This window comes from Nomascus leucogenys, chromosome 4, assembly GCF_006542625.1.
Source record: "Nomascus leucogenys isolate Asia chromosome 4, Asia_NLE_v1, whole genome shotgun sequence".
Taxonomy (NCBI): Eukaryota; Metazoa; Chordata; class Mammalia; order Primates; family Hylobatidae; genus Nomascus; species Nomascus leucogenys.
The window spans coordinates 85,568,526-85,588,511 of record NC_044384.1 but is presented as its reverse complement, the minus strand read 5'-3'; the positions used below and the strand labels follow the sequence as shown (position 1 = coordinate 85,588,511).

The following is a 19,986-nucleotide window of genomic DNA, read 5'->3' as shown; positions in this document are numbered from 1 at the left end:
AGACGTCAAACTACAGAGAATACAGAGCTCAAGGAAGGGTACCCGAAGACTCAGCCCTGCAGCTCCGGACGCGCAGAAGTGATGGTGTCAGCACCAACCATGCATTTTCAGGCTAAGACAGCCCTGCAGCTTTAGCTGCACAAAAGCAATGGCATCAGGGCCAACCGTGCATTTTCAGGCTATTGGGTTTTGCACCTCTACAGTTTTCTCACCCCAAGATTATTTTAAATTTAAAAAAATTTTTTTGAGACAGGGTCTGTCACCCAGGCTGCAGCGCAGTGGCTCAATCAGGGCCCACTGCAGCCTGTGTCTCCCGGGTTCAAGCAATCCTCCCACCTAAGCATCCCAAGTAGCTGGGACTACAGGCACTCACCACCACGCCTGGCTAATCTTCGTATTTTTGGTAGAGATGGGGTTTTGCCATGTTACTCAGGTTGGTCTCAAACTCCTGGACTCAAACGATCCTCCTGCCTCAGCCTCCTAAAGTGCTGTGATTACAAGCGTGAGCCACTGCACCCAGCTGATTATTCTTTAAAGTTTACAGTTTTCCTCAATTTATTTTTTGGTTTCATTTTTAAAATCTTAAAATGTGGGAGCCATCTGGGAAGTATGTGGGTGTACGTGGGGCCGGGCACCAGTGTCCTGGGCACCCAAGGTGGCCATCTATGGATTTGAGGCTCACATGTCCCCCAGCAGCTCGGTCACGCTCTATCACAGAGTTCAGGCCAAGGAGTTCCATCTTTCTGGGTCACTGCACATGGGGCAAGTCTCCCAGGAGGCACTGGGCTCAGCCCTCTCCACACCGCGTGCACCAAATACTCCCAGCCCAACCCTGGGAGTTTCACTCCTCTAGACAGACCAGGGTGGCACAGGACAGCCAGGACAGAAGGTGGCACCTGTGCCCTACCCAAAGCCCAATCCCCAGCCCACCAGGATGGGCAGTCCTGGGCTCTCTGACCAGGAGAGATTACAGGACAGTGACCTGTCCAGCCCCTGAGGCCAGGAGAGAGCAGGGTGACGAGTTTCTAAAACCGCCTTCCACTTTCTGTCAGAGAATCGGCCCTGCAGAGGTGTAACCGACAGCCAGGGGAGAAGGAAGGAGCCTTAGAGGACCCGGGCTCGCTCTCTCTTCCGTCATTTAGTTGTGTGTGTCATTTGATGGCCGGGTCTCACCTAGCAGGAGCCAGACTCTGTGCCACACCCAACCAACGATCTAACCCTGGAATCCGTACCATGACCAGGGAGGAAAAAATAAGGAGGGAGCTTTATTTAATATGAAGGTTGAGGCAGGGCCGGGGAGGGAGGGCGCTGTCACTTGGTGATGGTGTTCCTGCAGAGAAGAACAGGGGAGTGAGGCTGCAGAGGGGGCACAGGCCACGCCACCCCACCCTACCCTACCAGCCCCCAGCCACTCACGCATTCATGCTCTTGCCGCTGCCGCTGAGCACAATGTAGGGGGTCTTCTGAGCCTTCTGCTTCTCCTGGAGCAGGGCCACGGTACCCAGGGGCGTGTCGCTGGAGCTCATCTTCTTCAGGAGCTGCAGAGTCAGAGCCACTCAGCAAGGGCTGCAGCAGGCCCCACACACCAGCCACCCCTGCCAGGCAGGCGCAGGCCCCCCACATCCCCAAGGGCACCCACCGCCTCCTCGTCCAGCTTCTTCATCCGCCGCTCTGTCTTCATCTTGCCTGAGCCCTTGCCATGGAAGCGGTGGGACAGCTGCCGGAAAGCCTGGGGACGCAGGTTATGAGGGGAGCTGCAGGGCCCTGGGTGGGGCCGGAGCCACCTGTGCCCACAAGGTGTATAACAACAGGGCAGGTGTTGATTCACCCCAATGCCAGGCCTAGGGTGCAGTGGGAAGGGGATGGGAAAAGAGCACAGACCCTGGGACCCTGCAGGGCCCCAGCAGAGGCCGGGAGACCAGCTTGGCTAGTGGATGTGCTGCCATGGTGGCAGGGAACCTGGAGACCTGCCACGCAGGGGCTGGGCCTGGACGCTGGGGCTGGGGCGAGACAAACCCCAGAGAGCATGGGGGCAGCTGAGTGGTGGGGCAGGAGGGTTGGGCAGCCTACGAGAGTGCTGGAAGGGCCTGGACGCCGGAATGGCCCTGCGGGCCAGGAAAGCCAGTGAAGAGCTCATGCAGGTGAGGACAGGAGGGCAGAGGTCCAGGGTACCTGTCTGACCCTCCTGCCAAGCCTGTGAAGGGACTGCTGTGCCCACTAGAGACAAACTGAGGCTCAGCCCTCCTCGGCCCTGAGGGCCCCCTCCCCATCCGTGGCACTTCACCAGGCCCCCAGCCAGAGGCTGGTGGAGCCAGGACCCTTGGACATTGCATGGCCCTGGGCTTGGCCTCCCTGTGGCAGGCCAGGCCTCCGCCTGCAAAAGGCCCTGCTCACCTCCTTGGGTGTGAGTTTCCGGCCTGTCTCGTCCACGTATTCGATCTTAACGTCGGGTTTGTAGCCGTCCTTCTCCTTGAAGTCCTGTGTAAAGCCTCGGTACTCCTCCCTCCGGCTGTACTTGTCATCGATGGCCCTGGCCCGAGACAGAGGGGGCCTTAGTGTGAGGAGTTGCCGCCTGCTGTGGTCCCACAGCTCCGAGCTGGCACAGGCCCCTCAGCCCTGCACATGCCCCGCCACACTCACATCTTATCCTCGATGCAGTATACGGCTGAGGGCAGCGACTTGTTGGGGGCCTTCACCCGGGCCACCTTCTGCACTGTGGTCTCCAGCAGCCCTAGGGACGGAGGAGTTGTGAGACTCCCAACCCCTTGAGAGCCGCAGCTCCAGGGCCGCCTGAGAAGGCAGAGCAGGCACTGCGGGGGCATCTCTCTTTCCTTGCCTCTGGAAAGCCATCAGGCCGGTTCTACAGGCAAAGCAAAGATGCCCCTTGCCAAATGAGCCCCTTGCCAAGGGCCACTGGCCAGGGAAATGGCAGGGCTGGGGTCCTAACACCAGGGCTCTCCGTGCCACAGCTGAAACAGTTTCAACTCCTCTCTCCTTCCCGGGGCAGGTGTGAAGCCTCAAAGGCAGAACAGACGGACAGATGCCACGGTGGAGGGGAAGGAGTGGCTCTGGGCCGGGCAGCTGGCTCCAGCATTGAGACTGAGAAAAAGGGGCAGCAGAGGGGACCGGAGGGGGCCCTGCCTGCACCTGCCACAGTACCCAGGCCCACCCAAGTCATGGCTGCCCTGAGCTCCCTACCTTTGTTCTGACACAGGAGCAGGGCAGCTGCCAGCCCCCTATTCACGATCGGTTCCTCGTCCAGGATGGTGGTGGAGGAGGCAGAGAACTAGGGGACACATGGCGGGGGTGGTTAGCAGGCCATACTGGCTCCTCTCAGCCCCACCCACTGGTCACCACCCGCCAGGCACCAGGCCTCCACATTTAATTTCCTCATTTACTCCTCAGATCGCCCTGGGAGGTCTGCAGAGCCCACTCTGCATGAGGAGGCTGAGGCTGGTGCTCACCTCCAGCTTGAGCACCCCCCGACGCCCACCCCCCAGCGGCGTGGCCCTCACATCCTGCTGCTGCTTCTCCTCATCCAGGTTCACTGTGCTCCAGCCGATGTTCTCCTCCCCGTCAGATTCGGAGCCACCGTTGGCTGAACGCTCCTCATCCCGTTCAAAGTCCTGGTGCACAAAAGACCAGGGTCGGCCCCAGCCCCCAGCCGGCCCACCCAGCCGAGGGAAGCAGAGAGCAGGGCCGCCCCAGACGCACCATGAGCTCCTCCTGTTCCTCGCGATTGCCAGCCAGCCCGTAAGTAGGGATCTCCCCCAAGGTGCGGCAGAACTCGGACGTGGCGTTGAACACAATGGCCCCCTTCCGCTCGGGATCCTCATCTTCCTCCCAGCCCCGCTGGCAAGACTCCAGCTTCTTCACAATCTCCACCACCTGGGGGAGGGAGCGGCTGTGGGCAAACCCAGCAGTTTCTGGGGTGATGCCATGGAGACCCAGGAACCCAAGGATCCTCCCTGGCAGCAGCAAGACAGGCCACGCCCACAGCCCATGCAGGCCCAGCTGCTGTCTGCCTCCTGACTCCACTCTGCCTCCTGACTCCACTCTGCACCTCTTTCACTGGGGTCACTCTTCTGCTCCAAACCGGTCAATGGGTTTGAATGAACACCCAACATCCTACAGGGCCTTCCTGACCAGGCCTGTGCCAATCCCCCTCCAAAGCCCCTCGCACACTACCTCAGCATCAAACTCCTTCCTCCAGGGTCCCTCCTGCCACCCGCCCCTCCCCTGACAAACTCCAGTTTCAGGACTCTGTAGACAGCACTTCTAGAACCCACACAGTGGTGAGGTGGCCCACTCTTTTGACTTCTCACGGTCCAGCTTCTCGCTTCCTGCTTCACCAAGAAAGCAGGTTCCGTGACACGGGAAGAGAACTCACTCGTGCTGCCAGCACTGAATCCAGCGACCCCTACACGGGCACCAGCACCCTCTGCTTTCCCTCCTGTTGCAGATGTCCAGCCACACACAACGATTACCCACTATCTCCCCTCTTTAAAAAACTTCTCCCTCAACCCCGCAGCCCAGACAGCGAAGTCTTCACTCCTCAGTGAAGGTTCAAGTCACTATGTCCACTTCTGCACCCCTCTTTCATTTTCTATTACATTCATTTTTTAAAAAAATCTTCTGAGGCGGGTGGATTGCTTGAGTTCGGGAGATCGAGACCAGCTTGGGCAACATACCCAAATCCCATCTCTACAAAAAATATAAAAATTAGCCATTGTGGTCGCACACGCCCATAGTCCAGCTACTGGGGAGGCTGAGGTGGGAGGATTGCTTGAGCTCGGGAGATCAAGGCTGCCAAGATCACACCACTGCACTCAAAATAGTGGGCAACAGAGTGAAACCCCGTCTCAAAATAAATAAATAAATAAATTCTTCCAGGGACCGGGTGGTTGCTCACATCTATAATCCTAGCACTTTGGGAGGCTGAGGCTGGAGGATCACTTGAGCCCAGGAGTTCGAGACCAGCCTGGGCAATAAGGTGAAGCACAGTCTCTACAAAAAATACAAAGATCAACCAGGCATGGTGGTGTATGCCTGTAGTCTCAGCTACTTGGGAGGCTGGGGTGGGAGGATCGCTTGAGCCTGGAGGTCGAGGCTATGGTGAGCTGTGATCTTGCCACTGCACTCAAGCCTGGGCAACAGAGCAATACTGTCTCAAAAAAAAAAAAAAAAAAAAATCTTCCAGGACATCCAGGAACATTTTTTTTCTTTTCTAATTTTTGTTTCTTTTTGAGATAGAGTCTCGCTTTGTCGCCCAGGCTGGAGTGCAGTGGCGTGATCTCCGCTCACTGTAAGCTCCACCTCCCGGGTTCACGCCATTTTCCTGCCTCAGCCTCCCGAGTAGCTGGAACCACAGGCACCCGCCACCACGCCCGGCTAATTTTTTTGTATTTTTTTTTTAGTACAGACGGGGTTTCACTGTACTAGCCAGGATGGTCTCCATCTCCTGACCTCGTGATCTGGCCACCTTGGCCTCCCAAAGTGCTGGGATTACAGAAGTGAGCCACTGTGCCTGGCCAGGAACATTTATGTTTTAATGAACATTGTAAACATAAAAGGAGGTATATCTAATGCATCATATGCTATTTATTTATTGAGACCATCTCACTCTGTCACCCATGCTGGAGTGTAATGGCATGATCTCGGCTCACTGCAACCTCCACCTCCCAGGTTCAAGTGATCCTCCTGCCTCAGCCCCCTAAGTAGCTGGGACTACAGGTGCACACCTCCACAACTAGCTGATTTTTGTATTTTTAGTAGAGACAGGGTTTCACCATGTTTCCCAGGCTGGTCCCAAAACCAACTTCAAGTGATCCACTCACCTCAGCCTCCCAAAGTGCTGGGATTACAGGCGTGAACCACCACACCCGGTTGATACGTTTTTTTGTTTTTTTGTTTTTTTTTTTTGAGACAGAGTCTCGCTGTTAGCCAGGCTGGAGTGAAGTGGCACGATCTTGGCTCACTGCAACCTCCGCCTCTTGGGTTCAAGTGATTCTCCTGCCTCAGCCTCCTGAGTAGCTGGGATTACAGGCATGCACCACCATGCTCAGCTAATTTTTTTTTTTTTTTTTGTATTTTTAGTAGAGAGGGGGTTTCACCATGTTAGCCAGGATGGTCTCAATCTCCTGATCTTGTGATCCACCCCCCTTGGCCTCCCAAAGTGCTGGGATTACAGGCGTGAGTCACCGCACCCGGCCGCTGATAGTTTTTAAAACAGTAACTAAACACACACCCATGTCCCTCTGCCTGGGGCTGGGGCGGCATCACTAACACCCTGCCCAGACCTGAGTGTCCCCTCGCCATCCATGGTCATGACTTTGGCACATAAGGACCTGCCCCTGAACGGTTATTTTGTTGTGTATTAATTATTCTATAACCTGAGTCACACTGTATGACTCTTCTATGATTTGTTTTGTAAAAAAATCTGTGCCTCCGAGAGTAACCCTGATGCACACGGCTGTAGCTCATCAGTTTCCACTATGGAATCACAGCCCGTGAGCTGGATGCTCCTTGATCTGGCTCTCTAGCCCACTGAGGATGGACTTTTGTCAGAAGTACTGCGGCTGCGGGCCCACTGACAATGTCTCCTGGTGCACGTGGACACACTTGGGAGAGGTGTGGGGGTGGGCCCCAGGCACACACACATTCCCTCTCTTGTCTGATTAGACTCCTGCCCATGGCTGTGAGCAGCGTGGCCGAGGATTCTGGCCGCTCCATGTCCTTTACTCCTACTCGCTACTGTCAGGCTTGGACCTTTCTGCGGAATTGTTGGCGGGTGGCAGGTGCCTCACCATTTTGGCTCACCTTTCCGTGATCCCTCCTGAAGCTGGATTCACCGGGTATTTCCTGGTCAGTTTGGCTTTCTCTTCTGTGAACTGCCTGTCTTATCTACACCTTTCGCCTATTTTTCTGTTTTGTTGATTTGTGTTTGTATACTCTTGACACCAACCCATTCTTGGTTGTATATATGGGCAAATATCTTCTTTTTGGTCTGCCTTTTTATATTCTTCATGATGTTTTGTAAAAAAAAACAAAAACAAACAAAAAAAAACTTACATTCTCAATGTTTTTTTTTTTTTTGAGACGGAGTCTCGCTCTGTCGCCCAGGCTGGAGTGCAATGGCGCGATCTCGGCTGACTGCAAGCTCTGCCTCCCGGGTTCACACCATTCTCCTGCCTCAGCCTCCCGAGTAGCTGGGACTACAGGTGCCCGCCACCACGTCCGGCTAATTTTTTTTTGTATTTTTTTTTTTTTAGTAGAGACGGGGTTTCACTGTGTTAGCCAGGATGGTCTCATCTCCTGACCTTGTGATCCGCCTGCCTTGGCCTCCCAAAGTGCTGGGATTACAGGCGTGAGCCATCGCACCTGGCCATGTTCTCAATTTCTATGTAGTTACATGTTCACTTTTTTCTTCATGGTTTCTTGAAGAAACTCACCCATGGAACCTATGGGTTTCTTGTTTTTTTTGACACAGGATCTTGTTCTATCACCCAGGCTGGAGTACAGTGGTCCAATCATAGCTGACTATAACCTCGAACTCCTAGATTCAAGCAATCCTCCTGCCTTAGCCTCCAGCGTAGCCGAGGCTTCAGACACATGCCACCATGCCCAGCTAATTAAAAAAACATTTTTAGAGATGGGGTTGGTGGGGTGGGGGGTCTTGCTATGTTGCCCAGGCTGGCCTCAAATTCCTGGCCTCAAGCAATTCACCTGCCTTGGCTATGTTAACAACTTAAAAAATCTTTTCTACCAAAAAGTTATAAATGTAATTTCCTTAATTTGATTCCAAAATGTTAAGTTTTTACTTTGAAGTTCTTAATCTATCTGCAAGGTGTGAGGTACAAACCCAATTTCATTTTCTCCCCAAATAGATAACGGACTGTCCCACACCCACTCGCTGCACTGATGAGCGTCTCTTCCCACTGGGACACGATTCCGTCTCGGGGCCCCTCTGTCGGGTCTCTCTGTACTATTAGTATATCCTTATGCAATCCCACACTGCCACAATGCCCCTACTTTATCCAATTTCAGAATCAGTTTGCCAGCTTCCAAAACAATCCCTATTGGGATTTTTACTGGAATTGCATTTAACCTAGAAATGAACTACATGAGATGGACATCTTGATAATATATTGTCCTATCTAGGAATTGTGTACCCCCTAAATTCATATGGGGAAGCCCTAACCCCCAATGACTGTATGTGGACAGAGCACATTTAGGGAGGTGGAGATTGCAGTGAGCCGAGATAGAGCCACTGCACCCCAGCCTGGGTGACAAAGTAAGACACTGTCACAAAACAAAACAACTCCTCAGTTTCAAGGATCCTTTCTGTCCTCTCCATCCTGTCTTTCTAGCTCATTGACTGTATTAACTTCAACCCAGGCCAGGCGCGGTGGCTTATGCCTGTAATCCCAGCACTTTGGGAGGCCAAGGTGGGTGGATCACGAAGTCAGGAGATCGAGACCATCCTGGCTAATACAGTGAAACCCCGTCTCTACTAAAAAATACAAAAAATTAGCCAGGCGTGGTGGCGGGCGCCTGTAGTCCCAGCTACTTGGGAGGCTGAGGCAGGAGAATGGTGTGAACTCGGGAGGCGGAGCTTGCAGTGAACAGAGATCGCGCCACTGCACTCCAGCCTGGGGAACAAAGCAAAACTCCACCTCAAAAAAACAAACAAACAAACAAAAAAAACACTAAAAATAACCACTTCAATCCAGTAATTCTTCAACCACATCACAACTCCAGGCCCTGTCCTCACACCCATCATTCTCTGTTATGTCCCTCATTACCCAGTTTAGACTCGGGGGAAATCAGCAGAACCTCTCCTTTGTGAAACCCTTAACTGCCTTGTCCCTCCTCCCTAGAAAACCCAATCCTCAATCCCACAATCCACTGCTTCAGGGCATTAATCCCACCATCCCCTCCTCAGCTCATGAATCCCACCATCCCCCTCCTCAGCTCATGAATCCCACCATCCCCCTCCTCAGCTCATGAATCCCACCACCCCCTCCTCAGCAGCTCATTAATCCCACCATCCCCCTCCTCAGCTCATGAATCCCTCATGAATCCCACCATCCACGCTGCCCGGCAGGCCTGCTCTTCTCCATGGTGTATCTGCCCTCCACTCTCCAGAACAGCATCTCCTGTCTCTTCGCACCGCCACCCCTGCCACCTCTTCACTGGAAAACACCAGAACAATCGGGTATGGCTGCCCTGACTTCCCCTAAACAAGGTCACCCACAGTTGCTGTGTCCTCCCCACCTTCCCTCCCGAAATAAATGATGACATGAGCTGGCTTCACTCAAGTCCACCCTCCACTTGTACTCTAGGCCCCACCACTGCCTGCCAAAATCTTTTTCTTCTTCCATCATAAATTTGTCTCTCCCACATACTCTAGAATCTCCATTAGTCAGAAAAGGCTCCTTTGCGGGTGGGAGACTTGATTGGATGCTGCTTACAACAAAAAATTAAAAAGACATTTTGGGGGATAACTGGAAAATCTGGGCATGCAAGCTGCTGTTTTATAGCATTTATGGGCTTGTTAGGGCAGTGTGGCTATGCGGGAGAAGGCCCTGATTTCGCCAGATGCCTGCTGAAGTCGTTAAGGATGCAATGTCATGATATCTGCAACTAGCAGTGGTCAGGAAAAAAAGAAGAGAAAGAAAAGAACTGTAACAATGTTCATAATTACTCACTCTAGAGGACAAAGGTGTTCACTGTGATAGGCTTTCCACTTTTTTGCCTGCACAGTGTGTGGGGTGTGGCTCATATGTTTAAAAAACCTTCTAGGTGGCCGGGTGTGGTGGTTCATGCCTATAATCCCAGCACTTTGGGAGGCTGAGGCGGGTGGATCACAAGGTGAGCAGTTTGAGACCAGCCTGACCAACATGGTGAAACCCTGTTTCTTCTAAAAAATGCAAAAATCTGCCGGGCGCGGTGGCTCACGCTTGTAATCCCAGCACTTTGGGAGGCTGAGGCGGGCGGATCACGAGGTCAGGAGATCGAGACCACGGTGAAACCCCGTCTCTACTAAAAATACAAAAAATTAGCCGGGCATGTTGGCGGGCGCCTGTAGTCCCAGCTACTCGGAGAGGCTGAGGCAGGAGAATGGCGTGAACCCGGGAGGCGGAGCTTGCGGTGAGCCGAGATTACGCCACTGCGCTCCAGCCTGGGCGACAGAGCGAGACTCCGTCTCAAAAAAAAAAATAATAGGCCGGGCGCGGTGGCTCAAGCCTGTAATCCAGCACTTTGGGAGGCCGAGGCGGGCGGATCACGAGGTCAGGAGATCGAGACCATCCTGGCTAACACGGTGAAACCTCGTCTCTACTAAAAATACAAAAAATTAGCCGGGCGTGTTGGCGGGCGCCTGTAGTCCCAGCTACTCGGGAGGCTGAGGCAGGAGAATGGCGTGACCGGAGGCGGAGCTGCAGTGAGCGAGATTGCGCCACTGCACTCCAGCCTGGGACAGAGCAAGACTCCATCTCAAAAAAAAAAAAAAAAAAAAAAAAATCAGCTGGGCGTGGTGGCACACACCTGTAGTTCCAGCTACTCAGGAGGCTGAGGCAGGAGAACTGCTTGAGCCCAGGAGGTGGAGGTTGCACTGAGCCAAGTTCGCGCCACTGCACTCCAGCCTGGTGACAGAGCGAGACTCCGTCTCAAACAACAACAACAAAAACAACAAGAACAAAAACTTTCTAGGCTAGACTGGGCCTGGTGGCTCATGCCTGTAACCCCAGCATTTTGGGAGGTGGAGGCGAGAGGATTGTTTGAGCTCAGGAATTTGAGATCAGCCTGGGCAACATACTGAGACCCACAGGCGCATGCCTGTGGTCTCAGCTACTTGAGAGCCTGAGACAGGAGGATACCTTGAGCCCGGGAGTTCAAGGCTGCAGTGAACTATGATCGCACCACTGCAATCGACCTGGGCAACAGAGCGAAACCTTGTTTCTTAAAACAACAACAAAAACGACCTCCTAGGTGAGTCTAATGTGCAGGCAGGCTTAGATCCATGGGGCTAGAAACCCTTATGTTCATTTCAGTCATAAAACAGCCCTGTCAGCCTATCGCCCCATTTCTCTGTTCCTTTTCAGACCCAGGCCAGGCAAACTATGTCCCACCACCTGTTCTTAGAAATAAAGTGTTACTGGGACCCAGCCATGCCCACTCACTTACAGACTGTCTTGGCTGTTTTCCCTATAACAGCAGAGCATCCAAGGTGCCTGACAGAGACCATATGCCCTTAAACCTCAAATACGTCCTCTCCAGCCCTTCAACAGTAAGCCTGGCCTCCGTTCCGGGTTCAGCCCTCACTTCCTGAAGTCCCGGGTCCTCCAGGTCCTGAATCCGCTGCAGCTGTCCCCACTTTGCCTCCCAGTAGTATCAGAAGCTTCCCTCCCTTCCTCCCTCTCCTGGACACCCTCTCTTGGCTTCTTCCTAGGTGAGAAGCGTGGGGTAGGGCTAAAAGTGTGGCCTCTGGAATGATGGAGGTGACAGAACCTTCCTCATAGGGTGTTGCTGGGAGGATGGAATGAATCAACAAACACAGAGCATGTGAGCAGTGCCCGGCCCACTGTGCCTGTGGGGCAGCGACGACCATGGGCTCAAGGCTCCCCGTGTTGGCCCCGACCTCTCCATCTCAGCTGACACCACCCCCTCACTCTCCGCTCTGCTCCAGCCTCCCTGGCCCTCAGGCACTCTAAGGTCGCTTCTCCTGAGACACCTGCTGGTTGGTCTACTGCCTAAACGCCAGCCTGGGGCTGCCACCCCTAACCCCCCGCAAGGCTGGCTCCTCTGTGTGACTCAAGTCTCAGCTGAACTAGTACCTTGGAAAGGTCTTCCATGCAGTCTCCCGTCTAAGATCGCAACCCCCAGCACATTATCTTGGTTTACCGAGTGCCCAGCTCCCATCACCATCAGAAATTACCGTTCCTGCATTCACAAAATCACTGCTGCTCCCCACACTCTCCCCCACACACTCTAGACAGCCAGCTCCATGAGTGCAGGGCCCCATGGCTGTCCTATTCACCAATGACCTTCTCGGCCCGAGAACAATGCACTACTCACAGCAGGCATTCAACAAACATGCACAGAAGAGAGAGGCGAGGAAAGGATCCCCTACTAAAGCAGGCATCTAAAAATTTTTGCAAAACATGACTTTAAACAGAAAAGAGGGCTGGGCGCGGTGGCACACACCTGTAATTTTAGCATTTTCGGAGGCAGAGGTAGGCAGATCATGAGGTCAGGAGTTGGAGACCAGCCTGGCCAACATGGTGAAACACCGTCTCTACTAAAAATACAAAAATTAGCAGGGTCTGGTGGCAGGCGCCTGTAATCCCAGCTACTCGGGAGGCTGAGGAATGAGAATCACTTGAACCTGGGAGGTGGAGGTTGCAGTGAGCCGAGGCCGCGCCACTGCATTCCAGCCTGGGCGATAGCGTGAAACTCTGTCTCAAAAAAAAAAAAAAAAAAAAAAAAACCCCAGAAAACAAAAACCAAATGGAAAGGAGGCTTCAGACAGGAATGTGGCTATCGCCTATGACACAGGTGCTCGTGAGGACAGGTGACTGCCGACGCACTGGTAGCCCTAGGCCTGCCCATGCCCAGCCTCACCTTCTCGCCACTGTCTCGTAGCTCCTGTAGCTGCTGTAACTGTCGCAGCCGGCGTCCCTTCTCCAGCTGCTTCTGCAGCTCCAGCTCTGCCTCGTCCTCCTCCAGCACCTGCGGGGACCCCAGGGGTGGAGCTCCACCTTCCTCTGGGGGAAACACAGGGGATGCCTGCTCAGACCATCTCCTCCAACCCAGGGCTCCTGTCCCTGCCCCTTCCCACCCCCTGGCCGGGCCCTCACCCTCATCACTGATGTCCATGTTCTCCACTCGGGTGTCATCCGACGGCAGGGGCTGAGGCACGGGCTCCTTCTCCTCCTCCACCTCAGACACTCGGCGGCGACCCCGTCCCCGCAGTCTGAGGGAAAGAGGCCTCTCTGGTGAGCACCGGCCCCCAGGCCACCCCAGGCCACCCCAGCCCAAACCTCTCGCCCCACCACTGTGTCCAAGCCCACCTGGAACCAAAGTCCCCATCCTGAGTCTGGTCCCCGAGAGGCAGCAAGTCATCCGCCCGCACTACTACCTCCTTCTCCTTCTTGCGGATTTTCTTCACCCTCCGCTTGGTCTTTTTAAAGGTCACCTGAGGGGAAGAAGGGCGAGACATGGGGCAGGGGCAACAGAAAGGCAGGCCGCCACAAGCCCTCGAGGGTGAATGCTTCTTTGGTGTCCCTCTGTGCTAGCCACTGTCCTGAGCGCTTCCCACATATGAGCAACACGTGGGTGGTTACTATCTCCACTCCACTGGTGAGCTAGGGAAACCGGGGCACAGAGAGGTTAAGTATCTTCCCCAAGGTTGCCCAGCTCCTAGGTGGGAGAGCTGGGCAGTCTGGCTCCAGAGTCCTGCTCTTACCCACTGAGCAAGACGCCTACCGCACCAGCTGTCTACCTCACGCTCACACAGTCACTCTGCGGACAGAATCTATGCACACCTTTCCAGTCACCCCTCACCCACGCTGTCACTCATCCTCACAGCAACCTCAGGAGGCGGCTCCTGTCACTGCCACTCCAGATGGGGCGCCCCAGGCTCACAGTTAAATGGCTTACCCAAGGCATGAGCTGGCAGCATGGCAGAGCCGAAACAGACTGGGGCCCATCTGGCTCAGCAGCCCTGACCCGTCCACACCTGGTGCCTCCCCGGGTTGCCATTTACTGCTCGCCCATGAGGCCAAGCGCTTTGTGAACACAAATACTCGCCCTCTCTTCTCAGTGCCTGCAGGCAGTGCAGGAGCCCTGGCGGGGAGGGAGAATCGTGACCCCGAGTATAAGGCGCAAGAGGGCTCACCATCTCCTCAGGCGTGAGGTATTCGGAGGCCAGCCGGGGCCCCACCGTGCTCAGGGACTGAGCCTGCAGCCGCAGCTTGGCCCGGATCTCCTCCAGCTCCCGCTCCCGCAGGCCATCGGCCGTGCCGCCCTGCTCCAAGCGGAAGGAATGCGGCCGTTCCCCCTCAAGCTCTTCGTCATACTTGGACAGGATAGAGCGAGGTTTTTGCTGCAAGGCAAGAGGTACAGGTTGGGACCCAGGCTGGCTCCTGAAAAGCCACTGAGCCACCACCTCCTCAGAGCCCCCATTCCCAACATTCTCCGCCCCAGCCCCCGCTGCCCAGCCTGCCCGGGCCGTGCCTGCGCCAGGTCGTCCACGCTCTCGTCCTCGGCATAGGGCAGGTAGTCAGGCTTCTTCTTCCGCAGCTCCACATTTTTCTCTGCCCGCTCCTTATCCACCAGGTTCACGTTCACCAGCACGTCCTCTTCCTCCTGCAGCACACCTGGGGGCAGCACAGAGCAGTGGCCATTCACACTTGTCCGCAACTCAGCAGAGGCTGTGCCTCCACCCAGGGCACCCAGCTCGCATCACCTTTGTCCTTGAGGGTGAGAATCATGGTCTCCCCTTCTCGGAAGGAATCAATGGCATGCTCCACGGTGAGGCCCTGCAGGTCCCGGGCACTGTACAGGTCCTAAGGGAAGAATCGGCAAGTCAGGAACCTCCCTCCACGCACCCAACCTCGGGATTCCAGTAGCAAGGTCACCAATGCCCCCTGCACCACCCGCCCTGGCTGCTGCAGCCTCACCTGCCGCCTCTGCCCGAACTCCTCCTCCACCAGAGTGCTGACACCAAACTCTTGGTCCATCTCCTCCAGTAACTTGGCCTATGGGACAGGGAGGGGTGACCTAGGACCTCAGGCCACTCAGCATCACCAGAAAACACTCAGGGCTCTACCAAGCGGAATGCAAAAAGGGCAGGCCTTGCAGGAAAGCTGCTGAGAATCCAAAGTGGATGCTACCGACCACGGCCCTTCCCCTCTCCGAGCCCTGTCTCACCTCTCTGGGGTCGGCCCCTGCCTCAGTGCCCAGTCAGGCCACCAGAAGCACTAGGCAACCACCCCATGCTGCCCAGGTGCTCACCCTCTTCTCTGCCAGGTCCTTCTCCTTCTGCAGCTGCCGGCTCCTCTCGATCCAGGCTGCAGTGTCATCCAGCCAGGGATCATCCTCTCCTAGGGTCTTTATCTTCCTGAAGAGGAGAGAAAGTGATGCTCAAGGAGCCCAGCTCCTGCTCCCCACCCCACTCAAGAGGCAGCCAAGGATGGTGGCATCCCCAGCCCTTCCTTTGCCTGCCCTGGCCAGGACCCCTCACCCCAGCTTTTGGTTCAGCAGGCGCTTCTCCTTGGCAGCCGCCAGCTTCTCCCGCAGCTCCTCTCGCTGTCGCAAGGCCATAGGGTTGATGACATCAGCTGTCACGGGCTCCTCCTTGGTGCCCGCCTCTGGAAGGAGGGCCCAGACGTGAGGCTATGCCCGCCCATGGCTGGTGGGGAGAGGAGGGAGCCACTCACCCTGCCCCCTTCCAGCTCAGGGGGCCAGAAGGGGTCAGGACAGGAAGGAACAATCCTTCACCTCCCTGCTCCCACTTCGTCCCCACACTCCTGGCCAACCCATGCAGCACGACAGGACCCTCTGTGGCTTCCAAAGTCCCTCAAATCGTGCTTTAAAGAAAAACAACAAACCCACCCTGCACAGCCCAGTCTGCAGCAAGTGTGCACATCTTCCAGTCCATCTAACAACTCCTCACAGCCAGAGTGAGTATGCGACGGCCACGGCTCCAACTCAGAGAGCAGCAAGGAGGGACCTCGTGCCTTCCGGCAAATATGCACGTGTAAGACCACTAAATGGTGCTGAACCTGCCCTCTAACCCCACCTTCTTCAAAGATCCCTTCAGGTGGCCTCTTTCCCCCAAACCCTATCCTCAGCCCCATACTCACCCTTCTTGATGGCATTAACCTCCAAGGGTTTCAGCCCCAACTTTGCCCGGAGTTTACTGAGAACAAGACATGCAAGTGTTAGGGGCTATCGAAGACACAGGGCGCCATGTGCATTTCCAGACAGACAGGAGGAGAAACAGGGTGGGAGTGAGTGGTCCCAAACACACAGTCTGCTCCAGGCAGCCTAGGACACCGGGACGGGCCCTGGCCTCCAAAGCAGGAAACATGGGCGCCAGCCTGGTCTGCGTCTAACCAGTGAATGCCACCTTACTCTTAGGTTTTAGTTTTCTCTTCTATAACTCAACTGTTGGCTAAGATGATTTAAACAATCTTTCCAACTCCTATTAGCACAACTTTCATGTGAGAAAGCCTCCCCCGTGCTGGCCCCAGAGCCACTTCTCTTAGAAAAACAAAGTAGAAACAAGGGAGACAGTACTCACTTAGTCTCCTCGATGCTGAGTGAGGAGGCATCGCCTGAGCTAGTTTTGGAGTTGGCAGCTGGAACAAGAAGAAGCACGGCTCAGGAGCTGAACACAGGGCCAAGAATCCAGCATCGTTGGCTCCAGCTGCAGGATCAAAGATGAGGGCCCCGCACCAGCACCTGGGCCTGCTGAAACACCAGAAAACAGCAGCTTCCTCCACCCAAGCTCCCCAGCAGCTCCTCTGCCCGAGTCGTCTCAGAGCCCTGCCTCTTCTGCGCACCTTCCTTTCCTGACCCAAAACATCCAAACTGCTGCAGTCACCACTCTGCCCTCTACTTTTTTCTTTCATTTTTTTTAAGAGACAAGGTCTGGGCCGGGTATGGTGGGTCATGCCTGTAATCCCAGCACTTTAGGAGGCCGAGGCAGATGGATCACGAGGTCAGAAGTTTGAGAACAGCCTGGCCAAGATGGTGAAACCCTGTCTCAACTAAAAATATAAAAATTAGCCAGGTGCGGTGGTGCACACCTGTACTCCCAGATACTCGGGAGGCTGAGGTAGGAGAATTGCTTGAACCCAGGAGGCAGAGCTTGCAGCAAGCTGAGATCGTGCCACTGCACTCTAGCCTGGGCAACAGAGCAAGACTTTGTCTCAAAAAAAAACAAAACAAAAAAGCAACTCTTCCTTTCCTGCATTCCCATCCCGCATCCTACCTTCTCCTTTATCTTAAAGGCTTCTCTCTCCACCTGGGCCCTGGACCCCAACCTCTCCAGGCTCCCCAAGGTCACCAGCCTCCTTGTTTCTAAATCTAATGGGTTCTTTTCGGTTCTGGTTTTGCTTGACCTCCTGTGGTATGTGGGACTGCTGATCATTCCCTCCTTCTAACAATACTCTCTTTCCAAAGTTCCTATGACACAAAGGTTTTCCTGCCTTTTTGGTTACTGTCTCGTTTTTTTGGTAACATCTTTCTCTGCCTACTACTAACAGGGTATTTCTCAGGTTCTAGTCCTGACTCCTCCTTCTCATGTCACATTCTTTCAGGGGCTTCACTGGCCACCCAGACACTGACTCCCAATGGCCTTATCCAGTCCAAACTCTGGATTTCCCCATTACCATCAACCTTGACAACCCCAAAAGTGAATTATCTCCCCCCTACCCCCGCTCCAAATCTGCTTCTCTTCCCTACTCCTCAATTTCAGTAGAAATGACACCCATCACCTATCTAGCTGCTCAAGCCAAAATTCAAGGAGTCATCCTCCATTCCTTCTTCCCACCCTCATACAAGTGCTGAGTTCTGTTCATTCCTCCTCCAAAACACCTCTCCAACCTGTCCACTTCTCTCAATCCTACTGTTGCTGCCTTGGTGCAGGCCACCATCAGCCCTCGCCTGGCCTATAGCCCTCCTGGTTTCCTGGTCTCCAGTCCTGACTACCTTTGACTAAGTTCTCAATCCAGTGATGTTTACAAAATACGGATCTGAGCAACTCACTCCTCAACTCACATCCATGGCTCCCTACTATCCTCAAGACAATCTTCAGTTCTTGACAGAGCCTACAGTACAGGGTCCTTTGTGTTCACATCCTTGCCTATCTTACTCCCTCATTTCTCTACCATGCGCCCTACACGATTCGTCCAATACCAGGTTTTTCTTGCCTCTGTATATGCTGACACTACTTCATTCACTCATTCAACATATTTATTGAGAATCTGACTGTACCAGACAACTGAGGAAAACAGAAGCCCTCTGTTCTCAAGGAGCTAAGTGGAGAAAGTCAACCTCTAATCCCAAACAATCGTAGAAAGACTTTTTTCTTTTCGAGACAGAGTCTCGCTTTGTTGCCCAGGCTGGAGTACACTGGCGGGACCGCAGCTCACTGCAGCCTCTAACTCCTGGGCTCAAGGGATCCCGTAGAAAGACTATTTAATAGAGTTGATAGACAGCTTAGGGGTTTCCTGGCCTGGAGAGCTTCGCTGACACTGCGCGCACACCCAGACCCACGCTTTCCGGGACCCCTGCCCGACCCGCCCCCTGCGCAGGCCCCGCCTCCTCACCGGCCTCGTAGCCGTCATCGCGCTTCTCCCGCTTCACGCGCCGCTCCGAGGGCTCTGCCTGGCTGCGCTCCCGCCCGTGCGTGCTGCTCCGGGCCTCAGCTTCGGCCCCGCGCCGCCCGCTCCCGCGCTCGCCCCCGCGTTCCCGGCTCCGCTTCCGTCGTTCGCCACCGCTACCGCCACTGCCGCCACTCCGGTGCTTGTGTTTTTTGTGTTCCCGGTGCCGCGGCGGCTGCTCCGTGGCGCCCCCGGTGCCGGCCGCCGCCGTCGTCCCGGCCGCCTCCTTCTCTCCGCGATGCTTCTTGGACGACCCCATAGTGGCACGTCCACTCCGAGCCCGGCCGCTGCCGAGCCCAGACAACGCAAAATGGGAATACTTCCGGGTCGCTCGGCAGCCGCTGTCGTGTTGCCGGAAACTAAGAGCGGCTGCTTCCGTCGCTCGCCTTGGAGCCTGCCCCAGAGGCTCATGGGAAGTCCGGGATCAGCGTTCGACTGCACCTTCGCGCGGTCTCGGGTCGGGTGGGCTCTTTGAACCAGTGGTGCCATTGCGCATGCGCTCCTCAAGGGAAGCGGAATTTACCCGGAGGTGGGATCCCAGAACTGGAAGGACTTAGAGCCCATTAAGCCAGTGTCTTCGTGGCTGGAAGTTCCTCCCCGGCCTCCCTGCGCTTGCACTTCACCGGCAACGGGGTGTTCACTACCTCACGGTCTTTCTGTAGACACCTCCCTCCTACAATGGGCGCTCGCTTAGTGGACTCCTAGGGTCGTGGCTCCAACGGGTGTTGTTTTCCCGAGATTTCCAGTTCCACAGCCCAGCTTCAGACCCGCTATAACCAGTATCGTCAGGGAACGCTTCCTTCCCACGTTCCCTGCTTTGTTTTGTTTTTTCCCTTGAGATAGGATCTCACTCTGTTGCTCAGGCTGGAGTGCAGTGGCGCGATCACAGCGCACTGCAGCCTCGACCTCCTGGGCTCAAGTGAGCCTCCCACCTCAGCCTTCCCAGTAGCTGGGACTACGAGCGTACGCTACCACGCCCCTTTAACTTTTGTATTTTTTTGTAGATGGTTGGTGAGGGGCCGGGGGTGGGGTCACTATGTTGGCCAGGCTGGTCTCGAACTGCTGAGCTCAGGGTATCCACCCGCCTTGGCCTCCCAAAGTGCTGAGATTACAGGCATGCGCCACTGCGCCTGGCCCTGGATTGGATTTTTAAGACCCGTGCTCCATGTGAAGACTGTTAAGGAGCTCCACATGGGCGTCAGTGTATCCGTGGAACCCCTGAAATTTAATGCAAAATGTGGCACATCTGTGTGTATGAGTTTTTTTCTTGAGGAGAGCAGCCCTAACTTAACTACTGGGACTTAAAACCCCAGCGCAGGCCGGGCGCGGTGGCTCACGCCTGTAATCCCAGCACTTAGGGAGGCCGAGGCGGGTGGATCATGAGGTCAGGAGTTCAAGACCAGCCTGACCAAAATGGAGAAACCCCGTCTCTACTAAAAATACAAAAATTAGCCAGGTGTGGTGGTGCACGCCTGTAGTCCTAGCTACTCAGGAGGCTGAGGCAGGAGAATCGCTTGAACCTGGGAGGCAGAGGTTGCAGTGAGTCGAGATCACACCATTGCACTCCAGCCTGTTGACAGAGCGAGACTCC

The 19,986-nt window shown here is 55.0% G+C and overlaps 1 protein-coding gene across 2 annotated transcripts; it reads right to left on the bottom strand.

The window, feature by feature from the left end:
- Window positions 1-524: 524 nt before the first annotated feature.
- SART1 (spliceosome associated factor 1, recruiter of U4/U6.U5 tri-snRNP) lies at window positions 525-18,740 on the bottom strand. Of its 2 annotated transcripts, none has more exons than XM_030811241.1 (20): window positions 18,342-18,601; window positions 16,310-16,367; window positions 15,870-15,925; window positions 15,248-15,415; window positions 15,019-15,124; window positions 14,685-14,762; window positions 14,471-14,570; window positions 14,239-14,381; window positions 13,901-14,107; window positions 13,074-13,198; window positions 12,861-12,976; window positions 12,625-12,767; window positions 3,715-3,888; window positions 3,516-3,626; window positions 3,199-3,286; window positions 2,641-2,731; window positions 2,395-2,530; window positions 1,640-1,729; window positions 1,417-1,538; window positions 525-1,330 (listed from the first exon to the last, which is right to left on the bottom strand). In XM_030811241.1, the coding sequence occupies exons 4-20, from the start codon at window positions 15,325-15,327 to the stop codon at window positions 1,312-1,314; spliced, it is 1,929 nt and encodes a 642-aa protein (XP_030667101.1). In that variant the 5' UTR covers window positions 15,328-15,415; window positions 15,870-15,925; window positions 16,310-16,367; window positions 18,342-18,601; the 3' UTR covers window positions 525-1,311. The 2 variants fall into 2 exon arrangements, with proteins under 2 accessions (XP_030667101.1, XP_030667100.1); XM_030811240.1 differs by having other exon boundaries at window positions 1,120-1,330; window positions 15,248-15,374; window positions 18,342-18,740.
- Between the last annotated feature and the right edge of the window lie 1,246 nt (window positions 18,741-19,986).

Excerpts from the sequence above, each read along its gene's own strand:
- SART1 (XM_030811240.1), bottom strand. The coding sequence starts at position 18,654 with ATGGGGTCGTCCAAGAAGCATCGCGGAGAGAAGGAGGCGGCCGGGACG. Across the intron at positions 14,571-14,684 it reads AGTTCGGGCAGAGGCGGCAG|GACCTGTACAGTGCCCGGGA; the intron begins GTGAGGCTGCAG and ends TTCTTCCCTTAG. Across the intron at positions 3,627-3,714 it reads AGGAACAGGAGGAGCTCATG|GACTTTGAACGGGATGAGGA; the intron begins GTGCGTCTGGGG and ends TTTGTGCACCAG.